The 18,913-nt window shown below is 29.1% G+C and overlaps 1 protein-coding gene across 1 annotated transcript; it reads right to left on the bottom strand.

Annotated features, from left to right (window-relative positions):
* Window positions 1-4,290: 4,290 nt before the first annotated feature.
* LOC120067961 (21 kDa protein-like) lies at window positions 4,291-5,222 on the bottom strand. The gene has a single exon (XM_039019619.1). The coding sequence runs from the start codon at window positions 5,086-5,088 to the stop codon at window positions 4,465-4,467; it is 624 nt and encodes a 207-aa protein (XP_038875547.1). The 5' UTR covers window positions 5,089-5,222; the 3' UTR covers window positions 4,291-4,464.
* Between the last annotated feature and the right edge of the window lie 13,691 nt (window positions 5,223-18,913).

The following is an 18,913-nucleotide window of genomic DNA, read 5'->3' as shown; positions in this document are numbered from 1 at the left end:
GAAAGTTTATTAATGTTCATGTGGATCGCAGATATTGTTTCACAGGTTTAGATATTAAATGTCAAGGATTTGAATGTATGAGTTTTAAATTTCTGGAATAATTAATGTCTGTGTTTGGATATGTAAAAATAATTAATGCCTAGAAGTTAAATATTTATGTTCAATTTACAAATTTGTATATAGAAACAATTAATGTAGTTATAAATTAGATTAAGCATTATTTAATTTATTATTATATTAAATATTATTTAATTAATAAAATATAAATAAATAATATCTTTTTTATTAAATTAATTAAATTAATTAGTAAAAATAATTAAATTAATATAAAGTAATTAAAATATCGATAATTATTATAATATCTTATATTAAATAATTAGATGGCATAAAATATTAAGTGTATAGATATCAATTGAAATTTATAAATCTAAATAATATATTTATATTTAATAATTAATTAAAATTAATAGTAATGATCACTGAATATAAATTTATTGATTAATTAAACTATAATTTTATTGTTCATCTCCCAGATATAAATATTCCATACTTATGCAGGGTATTAAAGACCTATGTCAGATGAGTTTTAAACTTCCCTAGATAATAATATCATGGGCTTTAAAAAGTAAAATTCTATGAAACAAAACAAACAAAAATATTAAATATCTGAAGTCACATGGAAAAATCCGTGAAACAAACAGACCTTTAGAGTTTAAATGGATACAATTATTACTTCAAGACTATAATTGGTACAACTCTCAAAGTTTTAGGGTATTAATTGATAATATCCCTATTTAAGTTTATACCTCTAAATATTAATTTCAAATAATTAAGAGCATTTTTAGAGCTAAATAGTTAAAAAAAAAAATTCAAATTAAAAAAGCTCTAAAAATATATTTTTAATTATCCAAAATAAATTTGATATTTCATATTACACTTTTAAATGCATCAATTGGCATATACTTGTACTCTATACCTTGAACAAATAAAAAAAAATAAACAAGAAAACTATTTTGATACTATATATTTAAATTATTTTTTATATGACTATAAACATTTTTTACATGATTTTAAATATGATAAAAGAGATTTTAGTTGAAAGGATGTCACATTCTTTATATAGTATAGTTAAATTACTTATCTCATTATCAATAAATTTAAGATGTAAGTAACTCGTGTTCACCTAATTATAGTATTAGAGCTCATGAAGCTTAGACGAACATATTCGGTCCAAAAATATAAATGAGATCTAATCTAAGAATGGTCAACCTAAAGAAGTATGTCATCTTGAAGTTGCATGTTGAGGATCCTATATTGAAAATTTAGAATAAAGACATGCCACACTCTTTGTAAGATATATGGATTGCTCATTTCATTTACAGCTAGTTTTGAGATAAAGCGTCATATTTATCTATATATTTTAATCACTGATATATCTGAAATTTAAGTATCTAGGATAAATTAATATTTGTGTTGGAATATAGTCTAAAATTAAATAACTGTGTTTGAGTTACTAAATTTGTGCATATAAAGCAAAACTAAACAATTATTTACTTAAATATAAAACAGCCATTAATGTTGTCATAAACTAAATTTAATATTATTTAATATATAGTTATATTAATGATAATTTATTTAATCACTTAAAACAAAAAATAAATGAATATTTTCACATTAATTATTAATTAAACTTAATTTAATTAATGATTAATTATTAAAATAACTCTGACATATATAAATTAATTAGTTTGGAATATTAATAATTTATAATTTTTTAATTAAATAGTTAATATAGCAAAATTTAGATTCAAGTCTTGGAGTCTATCCATGATTGACCATATTATAATATGAATCTATTAGCGACAAAGTCTATCGATGATATGTTTTGTTATAATTGTAATTATTTAAAAATCTAGTTTTACACTTAATTATTAATTTTAAAAGTATTACTCATTTCAATTATTCTATCAATTAATTATATTAGAATATTAATAATTTATATTTTTGATTAAATAGTTGATATAAAATAAACTATTAATGGTAAAAGTATTAATTGAAATCTACTAAGTGTAAATAATATATTTATGTGTAATAATTAATTATAGTTAATAGTAATGACTAATTGATATTAATTAACTAATTAGTTAGGCTATATTTTTAATTAGTTGATTAGTAAATTCTATCTGTATGACAAGTATTAGAAAATCCACGTGAAAATGGGTTTTAAAGTACGTAATGATATTTTAAGTTTTAAAAAGCTATAAAAACAAATAAAATATTAAGAGGGTGTTTGGCTCACCGACATGGGTTGAGTTGAGTTGGTATAATATATCAACTCAATATTTGGCTCACCAACTTTAAATATTGGTGAAGTTGAGTTGATATATTTTACTAACCCACTCCAACTTTTTATTCTTCCAATGTTTTCAATAGCTCCACCCATCAACCACTATTGGTGAATATCACTGTCATACTCCAGGAACCAATTTTGAACCCTGATAACCGCCTCCGATAACAACTTTAGTAACCAACTTCGGGCTTCAACAACCACCTTCGATGACCACTTTCACGCAACCAACTCCGACAATCAATTTCAAGCTTCAACAACCACCTCCGACTACAAAACTCCGACAAAAATCAACTTCGATGATCACCTAGGAGCGAACAACTTCAACAGTCAACTTCAAGCTTCGACTACCACCTCCAATGACAAACTCTACCAACAAACTCCAATACCACCTTTCATGCAACCAACTTCAGGGTCCGACAACCACATCCAACTACAAACTCCAAAATCATCTTCGATAATCAACTTCGACGACCACCTTCCGCAAGACCAACTCTGGGCTACGAAAACTACCTCTGACAACCAACTCGGATACCACCTTAATGTGACCAACTTCAGGCTTTACCAACCACCTCCAACTACAAACTCCATAAAAAATTAGGGGTGTTCAAATAGCTCAACAACTTGAATAACCTGGACTAGCCAACCTAAAATATAAGGGTTGGATTGAGTTAGTTTTGTTTTTGGGTTGAGTTGGATTAAACTTTTTCTATTTTTGTTGGGTTGGGTTGAGTCGTGGGTTGGCTAAAAAACATTTGGATTGACCAAACCCAACCTGAATTATATATATATAAATAAAATATATTATAAATATTTTTCTTTGTTTAAAATTTGATTACTTTTAATTGATTAATTTGTGAATTTTAAATATTTTCTTTTAAAATTGTTACGATATTTGTCCTTATTTAAAGTTTGCAATAAATATCTTAGATATTTGATATTTAGTTTTGAATTTTATGAGATTTTAGTTATTAGTCATGTGTTGTATATAAATTTACATCTTTTTAATTAAAAAGAAAAAAAAAAAGGTTATAAATCGACAACCCAATCCAACCTTTAAAATTCGGGTTGGATTGGGTTGGATTAGAGATTTTATCTGGATTCTTTGGATTGTCAACCTAACCAATCTGAATTTTCAGATTGGTCCAAACAACACCCTCAACCCAACCCAACCCAACCCGTGTACATCCCTAGCGAAAATCATATTCGATTATCAACTTTGACAACTGCTTTCGACTATTATAAGGCTGATGACGACTAAAGTATATTATAGGATTGTCGATTGTATAAATAATAATATTTTATCTACATTAAGTGCAATATTTATACGTAGAAATTTGTAAAATATATTTTTATCTAATTGAATTCATATATCAAACGAGTGTTACGAATATTTGAAAAAGCAGGTATGTGGTTAAAAAATATGTAAGATATAACAAAAAAAAAAAAACCATAAAATGGATATTTTTTTTTCCGTAACATTTTCTAGCAAAAACTAGTGAAAAATAGATATTTATTCTTTGATGATCCTTCAAATTTAGAAAAAATGAAAAATGAAATTGTTAAAAAAATGTTATGGACATTCGGCTAAAATGATGGGGGAGATTCAATAAAAAAAAAAAAAAATCATGATATAGTAAAAATATAGAGCAACAATCGGAAAAAAAAGAGATAGTGATGATGATGAAATTCATTTAGAAAAGTTAGAAATCAAAAGTTTTGATTTCTCTCTAGTTTTCCATTTTATTTAAGCATAATTCTATAAGAAATATAGTGGGTATAGTTGTTCATTATAAAAAACAGAAAGAAATAACGAAAATTTGTAAAAGTTAAAAAATGGAAAAATTGTAACCTATATTTTATTTAAACAAATATGAATAGAATTATTGAATAAAAAAACATCAACGGTTTAAAAAAAATACTGAAAGAGACAAACTTTGTAAGATAGCTTGAACATGATCTAGAGCAATTTTAAGAAACATATATAAAAATGATTGTATCTAAGTGGAAAACTATTTAGCATACAGAAACACAAAAATTTACACAACTTAAAACCCACGTAACTATACAAAAATAAGGCAAACCAACAGTAGTGAGTAGAGTACTTGAAGTACAAATCAGTGGTTTTTGTCAGCAAAGCGATTAACAAGAGCCAGAGCATTACTAGTGATTTGAGCAACAAGGGTAATTCTCTGGCGGATCGCAGCCTTGATTTGGCCGTCCAAGCGGCGGCCGGCGAAGCCATCAAGGCAAGTGGTTTCATCAGTGAGGGCGGCGCTGACCCAAGTCTGAACATTATTCATGTGCCACAAAAAGTCCCCACCAGCTGTTCGACGTAAGTCCCCAAGCTCCTTCACCGATTGCCCGAGCCTGTCCACGCTGTCTCCCATATTCTCTATGCAGTCCTTCACTGCTTGGTACTCCAGCCCCTTCATTCCACCGCCTTTGCCCAGTTTGGCCACGAAGGCTGCGGCGAGACGGGCCTTGCTGAGGCTCACGGACAGGGCCATTCGGGCCAGCTGACGACCGCTCTGGCGGATGGTGGTGGCGTAGCTTGACAGGGACTGAACGCACAGCGCCGGGTAGCGGGTCACTTTGCAGGATGACTCGATGAAGCTTGTGGCGGCCGACGACTCTGCGGTTGCCGCATTGTGGAGAGCTACAAGGATAATGAGAATTGGTAGTGAGATCTTTAGATTTGCCATCGCTAATTTGGAGGGAGGAGAAAGGATTTGATGCATAAGAGAAGATTTGGGGATGTATTATATAAATAACCAAATGAAGACTCCTTTTGAAAAATTATTGAAACAGATGACTATAAGGAAATGTGGGTATTACTTCAACCTAACATAATTCGATCTTAATTGACATGTACTACCTTCCTTAATATTGGAGATTCAAATCTTCTTAACCTATTTATCATTTGCAAAAAAGTCCTGCTCAATTATTGAGATAGTCATATTAATAATTTTTTAAAATGGAGAGTCTAATAACTTTAAATAATTCTTTATGAAAGAAAAATTCTAATGTGAACCTAAGGAATATATACTACAAAAGTTCTAAACAAATTTTCTTACTAGTGTAGTGTGAGAAGTAGATTCAAAAATTGAATATCCTTACTTAACTAGATACGAATTCAAAATGTATCTATAGTTTCTCTTTCCTATATTCATGAGTGTAGAATGAATACATTATTTAATGAGATAGTCACAATGTGTTTGTCTTACAATTATAGTTAAATTTAAATTTAAAAATCTGTTTGTCGCTTAATAAATATTGGGTATAAATTCAAGATACTTCTTTCTCATGCATTCAACTATGAAATCGATCAGACTTTATTAAATAATTTATTGTAAAATTTTCAACCTAATTAAGGTTTTCACTTGACTCTTTGTGTATTATATATTCATGGGTGTTCTTTATGTAAAAAGAGATTTAGCAAAGTTGAACATTTTTTATTACTATCTTTTAGCACGTGCATTACACGTGATATTGTTGATATTGTTGATGTGTGTACTACTTTTTACCTTGTAATAATAAACTTATTAAGATAGGATTTCTCAATCTTTCGGTTAAATATCAGTATAGTTTAAAGAGTTAGGTCCTTCTATATAATATAATATTATACAAAAAAGAATGAATAGATCTTGCACTCTCGTTTTCAAACTATTTAAAACAATTTTATTTTGGTATTTAAATGTACGAGACTGACTATTTTAGTTTTTGAAATTCAAAGTTATTTTATTTCTGTCCTATTTTGAAGTTAGGAGGTCTCTATTTTAGTATCCAAACTTGAAAAAAAAAATTAATAACCAACTATTTTTGTGCTTATCTTTATTATGCCATAATTTTTTTGTGATATGTGAGTTCGAATTATATGTATTGGCATGGATACATTACTTAAATCACAAAAGTAAGTTAGAAAATAAATAAAATGAGCTAATACTAAACCACGCAAATTTTATTATTTGTTGAAAGTGTTAGATGATATGATATTACATTTGAGTTCATCGCTTAAATTTTTTAAGTCAATTAGTGATTTAAGATGGTGTCAAAACAAGTGGTTCAAAGGTGTCATGTATTTAAATCTTTGCAATATTATTTCCTCCCTAATTAATATTGATTTCCACTTGTAAGAAAAAGTGTTATATCATGATTTTTCTTTTTTCTAAAACAAATAAAGTGGGATATCTTAATTTGAACTTTCAATCTATAAAAGAAATAGTATAGGTCAATAATCGCTAAGTTAGACCAACTTTAAAAAAACATAGACTTATTTAGGTGGAATTGAAAAAGTTAATTTGTATGATATGCATGGGAAATTGGTTTGGAAAGTCTTGACTTATCTAGACCAAGATTGAAAAAGCTAGTTTGCATGATATATATATCTCAAACCAAAATTTGTGATATTTGACATTTATGGACTTTTTAATAGATTATAATAACCACATCTTACTACAGTAAATACTATTTTATAATCTCCAGTTAACACTATTTTAAAACTCTTATTTGTTATAATATTTATTATTTATCATTTTTTTACTATTTTGCTATAATTTTTATTATTTCCTTCTTAAACTAAAGTAGTTTACTTCTCAATAACTCAAACTAAAATGACCTATACCTCAAACACAAATTATTATAATAATTTAGGACTATAATAATTAACTATTTGTCCACTTATGTGAATTTAGTTTTTTTTCTCTCTTTTCTTTTTATTTTAAGGATTTAAAAAAGAAGAAAATAAAAAAGGGACAAAAGTTGGTTAGGTTGTGGTAGATATAATGAATAAAAAAGCTGACACGTCCCACATGATTTATTAAAAGGAGTAGAGGTCCTTTTCATCTTCGTCTTTTTACTGCATCCTTCAAGGCTGTTTTATTATTCACTCCCTTATCTTTGAAGCCAAAGCTGCAGACACTTTTTTCTCGGCTTCTTGTCTGCCATAGAAAATAGCAACTTGAATTTCAAAATTAAAAGTGGGATTAGGTTTTCCAAATCATCAGAGAACTGTTTACACTTCTTTTCAAATTTAAGAATCTACTAATAGAGCCTCGATATTCTAAATTTATTCAAATTATTTGCCTTCCTTTAATTTAGATATAATATTTTTTTATCAAAGATTCTAAGATATTGGTATATCATAGGTGACATGAAAAACAGTTATTAGATAGTATATAAAGACATGTTTAGTATGTAACCACGGAATAAAAAAAAACATAGTTTTATTTCATATTTTTAGTTATATATTTAATAGCAAATTCTAACTTAAATAATGTTTCATAATGTGTTTTAAAATGTATTTAGTTATTCATTACATACTAGGTTAAATATAAATCATTACTAATTAATTTATGAACTTTTTTATATTAATTTTTTTTTGTAATTATTATATTGTAATATCATATAATATATTACATATTTTAATTTAACAAAAATAATTGATTCTATAATATGAAATAATATATTTGTTATTGTTTTTATCATTTTTAATATAATTCTTTATTTTAAAATCTTGAAATACTGAAAACATAAAAAAATGTTTTCAGAATTCGCACGATTTGAATCACATAATCTTGAAAACTCAGTAAATCTAAAAGTTATCTACTAAATAGATCCTTATATTTTTGGAAAAACGTTAAAGTTGATTTGAAAATAAAGGCATGTTTGGTAAATAGTTTGAATTTGTCTAATGTTTATTTTGTTTTCTTTACCTTTAAATTCAATGAATACACATTTCATAAGATGTTTTTAGAGGCTGTTGCAAATATAACAAACCCAAAGTATTTGTAGATATACCATAATACATAAGAATTTATAGTTATGACAAAATTTAAATTTTGCTTTTGAAGTGTATTAGTGATAGGTCATATCATTAGTATAGGTCTATCAGTGATAGACCATATCACTAGTAACTTAGTAGGGGTTTATCAGGTCTATCAATAATAGACCATATCACTAGTAAGAGGTTACCAATAATGGAGTCTATCACAGATAAATTTTGCTATATTTGTAATTTTGTAAAAATGTTGCCCTGCACTTAATTATTATCCCTATAAGTACTACCTAATGCAATTACTTTTTTCAAACTATTTTTTAATTATGTGATCAAAATATAGTGCAAATTTTGATAAAACATTATTTTTATGAACTTAGTGTTATTCATATTTTGAATTTAAAATTTTAAAATGTAGTTATTCAAAAGATAAAAACATTTCTAAATATAGTATTTCATGTATACACTCTATCATTTATTTGAAAACGAAAAAATATATTATAATATGCAATTTTGATCCTTATATTATGGGTTGGTATATTTTAGTTCCTATATTTTCAATAATCTTAAAATTAGTTTATGGAGTTAGTTTATTTTTTTATTTTCTCCAACAAATTTAGTCTATTAGCATGATATTATACACACATAGATCATTTCTCGCATGAAAATTATTATTATTATTTAATCAAGTTTGAAAAAAAAAATTTTGAAAGACTAAATTTGAGATTTATAAAAAATACATAAATTAAAATTGAACAATTAAAAATATAGAGATTAAATATATAAAATGAAACTCAAAATAAAATGATCAAAACTTTAACCTAAAATATGTTCATATATTGGTTCATAATAGTTCATATCAAATCTAATATTTAATAGGTAATTACAATTAGTTTATGATTTACAAATAAATAATAATTCATATTTTGAACCATTATTTAAATGATGATCCAATTTTTGAATATTTTGTCAAACACATATATAAAAAAGATGATATACAATTTTATTTAGGCATACTAAAAAAATGAAATGCCACCTCCTATTTATTTTAAAGTTATGATAATAAAAGAGAGAAATATAAGAGAAATAAGGAAATTTTATAGAAATAAGGAAATTTTAGAGATTGGAGAGTGAAAGAAAGAGATTAATAGCGTATTTAAGCTCTTTCTTTTAAGTTAATAGCGTATTTATTTTTAGAATAAAACACTAACCGTTTTCATAAAAAAGAATATTAAAAAAATTGTTATAATTGTTTAAAAAACAAAATTGATATTTTCTATCTTCTAGGACATTAATTATTTTGGATGAGATAAGATGATAATGCCAATCCATCTAATAAAAGAAAAAACAAAAAAAACAAAAACAAAAACAAAAGAAAACAAAAGGCACAAATTCCAACATGATTGACTATCTTCACATCTTTCTTATAATACCCGCAAAATTTCCTTTCCTCGTCTGAAAAAGTTCATTAAATAAAATATTGATTTTTTAAAATTTAAATTTCATTATTTTGATTTTTAATCTCACCTCGGTTTGGATTCAAAAAGTATTTTTCGAAAAATTCATTTTTATTTCAATATTTTTGATAAAAAATTAATTAAAATACATTAAAAAATTATTTTGAATAATTATCAAATACTTTAATTTTTTTAAAAATAATTTATTTTTAAAATTAAATACATGAAAATGTAATTCAAATACACCTTCAATTTGAAAAATATTTAAATATATATTATTCTTTTTTTTTTTTCTATTTTAATATTTACTAATGTGAGTTGGAAAGGGGTGCACAGAAATGGGTGGATCGACCCTTTCAATTTTCAACACTTTTTTTGTTTTATTTAAAGAAAACGTATTATTTCAATGACTTCGCCATTCAATAGTCTAGATAGCTACATATGTCTGAATGTATGCATTAACATACATCCACAAGTATTAGAGTTATATAAGTAATTATTAAATAGAAAATAAATAGTAAAAGCCAAATTGATTATTTTCAAAAAATTAAAAGAGCATTTGGCGTGCAATAAAAGCAGAGAGTTGTGTTGTTATTATTTGAAGAGTTATATTATCTATGTTTGGTATGCAGAGTTGAGTTGAATTGGTAATTATTTGTATTTAGAAACAGAATTGAGTTGAATTGGGTATCTAGTGCTGTTTTTATTAATAAAATTGATTTTTTTTTTTTTTTTGTTATTGTTAATTTTACTTTTCAACTATATACATATTTTTCCGGAAAATTAAAAGGATATTGTCCTTTTAAAAACTATTTAGGAAAATATTGTTGTTTTCAAACTATTTGTAAAAATATTGTTGTTGTTTTTTTTTTTTAAAATAAGTCGAGAGTTGAAAATTCGACCTAAATAGGTCGAATTTTGAATCCTCGACCTTCCTTTTATTTGTACGTCGAACTTGGAACCCTCGACCTTGTCCTTCCTAACATTATTATTGAGTATGTTTAATTATCATTCCAGAGACCTTCCTCTATCAAAAGATCGTATTTCTAAATTTTCATAAGGTCCCCCTGGAATTCATTCCAAAGCTTGTGAATAATTTTTACGGATTCTGTCATCTCAGCAAGTCTGACTAAATAACGAGTTAATGAATCTCCTTTTGGCTACTGAACTTCCCAATCAAATTCGAGAGCGAGATTATGAGAGAGAGCGAGAGCGAGATTTTGATAGAGAGCGAGAATACCGTACAAATTTCCCTTTTTTTTCCTTTTTAATTATTACACATTCCACCTTCTTCTTTCTAATCCTTTCTTTCTTTCTTTTTTTCTTTTTTTTTTCTTAATTTTCTATTTTATAAAAACAATTTCTAAAAATATTTTATTATTTTATTTAAACTCTAAAAAGAATAAATTAAAAAAACATACTCATAAAAATAAAAAATATAAATTAAATATCTCATTTTTATAAAAAATAATAACAAATCAATGTGTCCCACAAGGCGGACGTCGTCGATTTCGAGCTGGTTGTCGTTGTCGTCGTCGACTTCGAACTTGAGGTTGCTCGGGTTCTTCTTGATGTTGCTCTGGTACCTCTGCAGGCGCTTCATAATATAAATATTCATTATGCTCTCCACGACCCAACCATGTCCATGCACGTATGAAGACGAAGGACCAGCCTCTGAGTCCATAATCCCTGAACCAAATACTAGCATCATCATCAATCGGACTAACATAATCAGTTTGACTCTACGTTTGCGTCATAGGGGGAAACTCTTCCATTATGTCAACCTCATCAAACTCATCCTCTTCCGAACAGGTCCTCTATGTTAGGAGCTGGTGAGAAACAATAGGTATATCGTACATATAATGAATTTCCTCCACATATACTTTGGTTGTCACTACATATAGCAAGAACCTGGTTCGGAATCATTCGCAACCTCACGGAGTCTACTGTTGTTGATCTCTATGAATTATAAAACAATTAGACAACATTTAAAATAAATTTAAATTAAAAAAATTAGATAATATTCATTCATTTACAGATGACCACAGCTGCTCCGGACGAGTGACGTAGCGCCTTGTGATAATTATGTATACCAATGAATATATTCTGGAGTGACATCTGTGTCAAACTGTTCAAGAGAAACCCTCGACTGCAATAAACCTTGCACGATAGTGCCATCGAACTACCAAATGTGCAATTTTTTTCGGACCAATCCTCCAGTCCTTAGTCAATATCTGCAGTACGAGTTCAGTATTACAAGACGATGGAACATTGCCTCTGAAAACAATTGTCTCATCACTGTCAGGAAGAGCCATCTCCACCAATGGTGAAACAATGAAGGGACTCATCGTTTTGCTATATGTTTTGACATTCGTACAAAAATTAGCAAAGTATGCATAAATTTGTACAGCTCTCTAAATAACCTGAAACACAAAATATTATTTAGAGAATATTAAAACGACAAATACAATAAAAATGTGAATAAAATAATCAATTAGGTTTAGTGTAATGTACCTGTTCAGGTTGAAGCAGATCAAAAATGTATCTATACTGGTTGACCTACATGTGTTGGCTGTCCTAGTCACCAGAAAAATTTGTCTCTCCACCTAAATTTTTAAAATTGATAATTTAGAATTTAAATTAACTAAATCCAGTGATATAAAAATTAAATTGAATTAAACAACATATCGAGAACCGTAGTCTCGTCTAACTATTGAGCGTCATTAACATGATGTAGCTGTGGAGCCAATTGTTGGAATCGCTCCAAAGCCCATAGTTGAAAAAGTATGAAGGCCCAACTATCTTCCGAACCCTAGTGTCTATTGGCTTTAGATAGTTGGTCTATTACATACCATGCCAAGCATGCTCCACTCCACGAATATACCGCCACGCATCATTGTGAGGTTACTAACCAGTATGGCAGGTAAATCAAGTAACAATGACTTTATGATCTCGAACAAGCCATCCATTAGCCGAAAAAGTTGGGGGGGGGTACTGTTTTCAATGTAACAAGTGGCAAGCATTATTAGAGCATTCCCATGCTTTCCCCAACCCATAAATTTTATGGCCGTTTTGGCTCACATTTAACGATATGAACTATGTAAGATATTTTATGTGAGGATACTACAAATTGTCAACGATATGCTGAATGTTACTCTCATCAATTTTCAACTCTGTTACACAATGTAAGATTACTGGATCATGGCACCCTTAATATCTTGTCTTAATCCTGAATGCCATCGTTGTTGAGAAGACTGTAGACCGAAAAATTCACTGTTATCACAAACGAGATGGATTTGGACAGAAACATACCAACTCGAGACAACGATGTGGATTTTTCGTAACCAGTTATAGGAACATAATCCGAGGAAGTGTCCTTCTGTTTACTAAGACGGGCTCCAGAGTAGTTAGGGAATTTGATAAATAAATAATTTTTTTATTTAATATATTCATTTTATTGTATATTCAATTATTTATTATATAATTTATTGTATATTCAATTTTTTTTTGTTTTTTTTTGTATTTTTCTATCAATAAAAGGTTTTACATTATAATAATCTAATTTATATTCAATTTATAGTATATTAATTATATATTTCAATTTATTCAATTTATTTATCTAATGATTATTCAATTATAGTATAATAATCTAATATATTCAATTTATTGTCTAATGATTATTCAATTATAGTATAATAATCTAATATATTCAATTTATTGTCTAATGATTATTCAATTATAGTCTAATGATTATTCAATTATAGTATGATTATTAGCTCTTTTTTCTATTTGAAGGACAATTTATTTGAATAATCATTAGTCTATAATAATCTAATAAAGTGAAGACTCTCGCTCTCTCCTAAGATCTCGCTCTCTCACTCTCGCTTTCTCCTAAGATCTCGCTCTCTCACTCTCGCTTTCTCCTAAGATCTCGCTCTCGCTCTCTCCTAAGATCTTGCTCTCTCACTATCACTCTTGCTCTCTCCTAAGATCTCGCTCTCTCTCAATATCTCGCTCTCTCAGTATCGCTCTCTCATAATCTCGCTCTCTCACTCTCACTCTCGCTCTCTCCTAAGATCTCGCTCTCTCTCAATATCTTGCTCTCTTTGTTATTCTTGTTATTTTCCATTAATGATTACTAGCTTTCATTTCTTATGTAATAATCACAAATACTTTTTTGATTATGGATCTACTACCAGAAACTCAATGCGTAATCTTAGCATTCAATGTGTATTCCTGAATAATCTCATTTTTCAATTATTCAACCATTTCATTTTACCAAGTTCAATGTTAGTCAGGTTAGTCAATATAAACTAAATCTCGCTCTCTCCAACATTCTCGCTTTGAATCTCGCTCTCTCTTAAAATCTCGTTTAACATCTCGCTCTCTCCTACTATCTCGCTTTGAATTTTGCTCTCTCCTTAATCTGCTTCAGCCCACTTATTTCCTTAATCGCTTTGAAGTTTCGACATGTGTGTAACCTTCGACAACCTAATATACAAAATTTTGTTCGTAGACAAAGCTAATTCGAAATTGTCTTTCATTCCAAGGCATAACTTGTATCCATGCGCTTCATATTTGTCTGGAGTTCGCTCCTAGAAATATAGCCATCCCCACCCCCTCACGTCAATCCCACAAGCCTCCGTCTAATTCGAAATGATAACAAAATGCATAGGTTGTTAGAAGCAGCTCGAGTACACAGATACATATAGTATACCATCTCATTACTTTATTTTCTCTATGAGGGAAAAAGAAAAGTAATAAACCTGCAATCTTGAGGGTGGATGTGGTCAAAACTTTAACCTTCGACAACCTAAGCGAGACTCGCGAGATTTCCCTTGTCGAGGGTTGAAGTTTCAGGTTATGTATTGTTTCCAAGTTTTTCTTTGTTCGTTAAGTTCTCAACGTTCGACCTCCACATTAGTCGAGTTCTCAACGTTCGACCTCTAGCCTCGAACTCCCAAAACAACAATATTTCTCTAATAAGTTTCAAAACAACAATATTTCTCTAATAAGTTTTGAAAACAACAATATTTCTCTAATAAGTTTTGAAAACAACAATATTAATATTAAAGGTCCCATATTTTCCTAACTTTTCTAAGATAAAAACAAAAAAAACTTAGAATTCTTTTCCATTCTCAAAATATAAAAAATTCTCTACAAGATATTCATATACATAACACAAAATTTTGGATTCAATTTTTTTAAACACTCAAATAGAAGTTTCCATTAAAAAATCCAACTTAATCATTAATTATTGTAAAAGTTAAAAAGAATCGAAATGATTAGTGTCATCAAATGAAATTATTGGCATTGTCTTTTATAGAAGGGGTGGCACTTAAACGTTAATCTTAAAAAAACCAAAATCTTACAATTTACGTCATAAAACCAACTATTAGATAGTCTTTTTTGACCAATTTGTGGAATATGAAATTACCTTTTTCTAAAACCGGTGAAATGATTTTAGAACTATTGATGTCTATTTTTTCTACTATTATGTTACATCAGTGTACAGCTATCTTCTTCTTCTTCTTCTTCTTCTTTTTTTTTTGGAAAAAACTTGAGCCATAATTTTAAATTCCACTATTTCATTAGAATTATGTATATTTGAAAACATCGAGGGATAGGTTGTTTAAACGTATTGCTGAACTTTTGCTTAGTGAAACAATAATAGGACGTTATATGTAATATTTTTTAGATTTAAGAAAAAAAATGAAATAGAAGAAGAAAAATTAGATCTAAAAGAACAACCATAGAAAGAAAATTAAAAAAAGAGAAAGGAGGAGTTGAGAAAGAAAAGGAAAAATAAAACCCATATGAGCCAGACAGAGAAAGAAGAGAGAAAATGAGAAAGACGAACTAGAAGATGAAAGAAGAGACAAGATAAAAGAAGGGGAATAAATGTGAAGAGACACATGAGAGAGAGAAATGACAAAGTAATTGAGGGAGTTAAAAAAGTAATGAAAACGAGTGAAAGTGAGAGTGATAAAATGGTAGATAATTAAACCCACCATTTTATTTTTATCAGTGATCGTCGAAGTTGGGCACACGAAGGTGGTAGTAGGAGTATATCGTCGAAGTTGCTTGTGCGAAGGTAGTCGTTGGAGTTAGTTGCTAGAGTTGTTGTTGGAGGTAGTTGGTGGAGCTTAGAGTTGTTCATCGAAGTTGGTCGTCGAATGTGAAAGTCGGAGTTCTTTTGTACTAAGGTGGTTGTCGAAATTGGTTGCCGGAGTATTGTCAGAGGTGGTTGTCGGAGCTCGGAGTTGGTTGTTAGAGTTGGCCATCCGAAGGTGGTCATCGGAGTATGTTGCCGAAGTGTGGTAGCAGTAATCGCCAATGAAGACTGATGGGTGGTACCATTAAAAACATTAGAAGGAGAGAGAATTGGAGAGAGTTAGGGTGAGTAGGGTTGAGTTGGTAAAATAACCAACTCAATCCCACCAACATTTAAAGTTGGTTGTCAAATATTGAGTTGGTAAAAAATATCAACTCAACCCAACTCTCCTTGGGTTGTCAAACATCCCCTAAATGACTAAAGTTGCTATTTTAAAGACTTGATAACAAAACTTTAAAGTTCAATGGACTAATTAGGGACTTAAACCACCTAGATTAAAACTTTTAAATAAATTTTAATACTTTGAATTAAGAATCAATGGCTAAGATATGAGGCATAAGTACTGCGTAAATCTTATTCTTGTAGTTATTTCATTATTTAAATCTTAAGTTTGATATCAAAACCTACTTAATTGAGTTGGCTCACTAACATGAGTTGAGTTGAGTTGGTATGATATACCAACTCAATGTTTGGCCCATCAACTTTAAATGTTGGTGGAGTTGAGTTGGTATATATTTTACCAACTCACTCCAACTCACTCAAACTCACCATAACTCTCCATTTTTTCAATGTTTTTAATGTTGGGGTTGATGTCCTAAATCTCATGGGTTCTGTAGTTTGTAATTGTAATGTACAAACAATTTATTTATCTAATAAAATCAGAGACATTTTATTTGACATTTAGTAGTATTAACCAACAAAAAACTAATAAACTAAGATCCAAAGTTATCTTCTGTAACTTAAACATGTATGTTGAGACATACAAGTGAATCATATTTAAGAGATAACCTAAACGGTCTGTAGTAGATGATGAGGTTGGGTACATTATCTTGATGACATTATGAATATGACCCGCTTTGTAGATGTTACAATTGTTATAAAGTGCTATAAATGATCTTATTTTGATCATTCATGTTGAGACATGAGAGCGGGGGAGCTTTATACAAAGAGGTTGTATAAGACCAGACAACGACATGACTAGTTTCACTATATAACATTGGTGATAGAAGAGACTTACATTTCACCAGGATGACCATAGGTGACTTGACTTGAATAAGTTGTGAATTCCTACTAATGAAGGTGTGAAGGAACCTGTGAAGGTCTTGAGCGAAAACGTGGAGATCGGTCCCAATTTCAATTTTACACCGAACACAAATTACAGAAACAATTATGCAATTCCCAAAAACTTACATCATACAATAAAAATTGAGAAAAGGATTAAGGGGAGACTTACCCTTGAAGAACTTTTTCTTCACGTATTTCCTTTTCTCCAAAATGGCCACGTACCGCAACAAACTCAAAACCCTAATGACCACCTCCACAAAAATTTCCTCTGTATTATTGAGGATGAGAATCCAAGGAGTTTTGTGGGCTCTTGGAATTTTGGGGGAGAGAGAGATGAAATTTGAGAGGGAAAGGAGTCTGGAGAAAATTACAAAGAGCTTTTTTAGAGAACATTTTCTCTGTTTTCTGTAAAACCAAGAAGAAGAAGAAAACTATATCATTCTTCAACTCCCATCTTGATCGTGAGATTAAAGAGGGGATAAAAGGGAGGGAAGTTGTTTCCCTCCCTTTAAATTCAAATTCAAATTAATAAATTAATAAACCTGAATTAGTTTATTAACAATTCGGGTGTTTTGAAGTGTTTGTTTCTTAGAGCTCGAAACAATGATTAAATCACAATTTGCATCGCCCAAATCAGAGCTCAAACGAAGAAGATATAGGTGAAACAAGCTTAATGAAAAATCCCGAGTAGATGATGTGGCATATTTTTTCATCAAACTGGATCAATTGAAAGGTGCCACTTGGAGCATGGGCAAAAAGACACAGAGTGGGCTTTTGATTTTAAAATGAAAATGAATTTAAAAAGAATTTGAATTAATATTATTTTATGTTTGTATCTAATGGCTAGTTTTAGACACATGGTAGACATTTTCTTTTTATTGATTTTTAAAAGAAATTATTTTTGAAGATATATATTATTATACATATTTTTTTGTATGTGTCTAACGACTAGTTGAGTTTAAATCTCCACCATTCAATTTTCTTTTACTGACATCTAGTGGCCCAAATTGAATATGGTTTTCACCAACTTCCTCTCTTTTTAAAACACTTCAAGGGTGTTTGGGGTAAAGGTTGGTTATTATAGTCCTAGATTATTATAGTTAGGTTATAATAGTTTGTGTCAAGGGTGTAAATTATTTTAGTTTGGGTTATAATATTATGTGTTTGAGGTGTAAACTCTTTTAGTTTGAGAAGAAAATAGTAAACACTGTAGCAAAGAATAAAAAAATGATGATTGTAAAATATTAAAAACTATAGGAAATACTAAATATAATAACAAATTGAGGTTTTAAAATAGTATTGGCTGAAGCTAATTGAGGGTTTTGAAATAGTATTTACTGTAATAAAAAGTGGTTATTATAGTCTTAGGATAGTCGTTGCCGCTAACACCCTCTATCTTCTCCAAATTTTAACAACAATCTTACATTTTCTCCATAACTCAAAGACACCATTGTTATTCTCTCTCTAAGCATCAATTTTCTTTTTTTAATCTAATTCTTGAAAGAGATATCTTATGTATTGTGAGGATTAATTTGTTGCGAGCTAGAAATTGTAAATCCCCTCATGTAGAGAATTTGTAAAGTGTGCTCTTTATTTTTATAAATATTTTGTAAGGTTGCTCTTGATCCAGAAAAAAAGTCATTGTAACAGTTTGATCCTCAACTGTGGAAAGGATTGGGTTTGTTCTTGTGCCTGAAAAAAGAACGTTGTAGCGGTTCAATGCTAACCCGTGGAAAGAGTCAAAGACTTCTAGTGAAGTCCCCAAGAGCAGCTTGGGAAGTGGATGTAGGTTGGTTGTGTCGAATCATTATAAAATACCTTGTGCTAATTTCTCTATCCCTCTCCTATTTTAATTTTGAAATTAATTTATTGTTATATTTCATTGCATGAATTTAATTGCAATATTTGTTCCTTAAATTAATTACTTAATGTTT

Source organism: Benincasa hispida, chromosome 12 (assembly GCF_009727055.1).
Source record: "Benincasa hispida cultivar B227 chromosome 12, ASM972705v1, whole genome shotgun sequence".
In the NCBI taxonomy this organism is placed as follows: domain Eukaryota; kingdom Viridiplantae; phylum Streptophyta; class Magnoliopsida; order Cucurbitales; family Cucurbitaceae; genus Benincasa; species Benincasa hispida.
The sequence above is the reverse complement of the archived record's forward strand: the minus strand, read 5'-3'. Positions and strand labels throughout refer to the sequence as shown.

Bases quoted from the DNA above. Each gene is read 5' to 3' on its own strand.
- LOC120067961 (XM_039019619.1), bottom strand. From the start codon at position 5,088: ATGCATCAAATCCTTTCTCCTCCCTCCAAATTAGCGATGGCAAATCTA.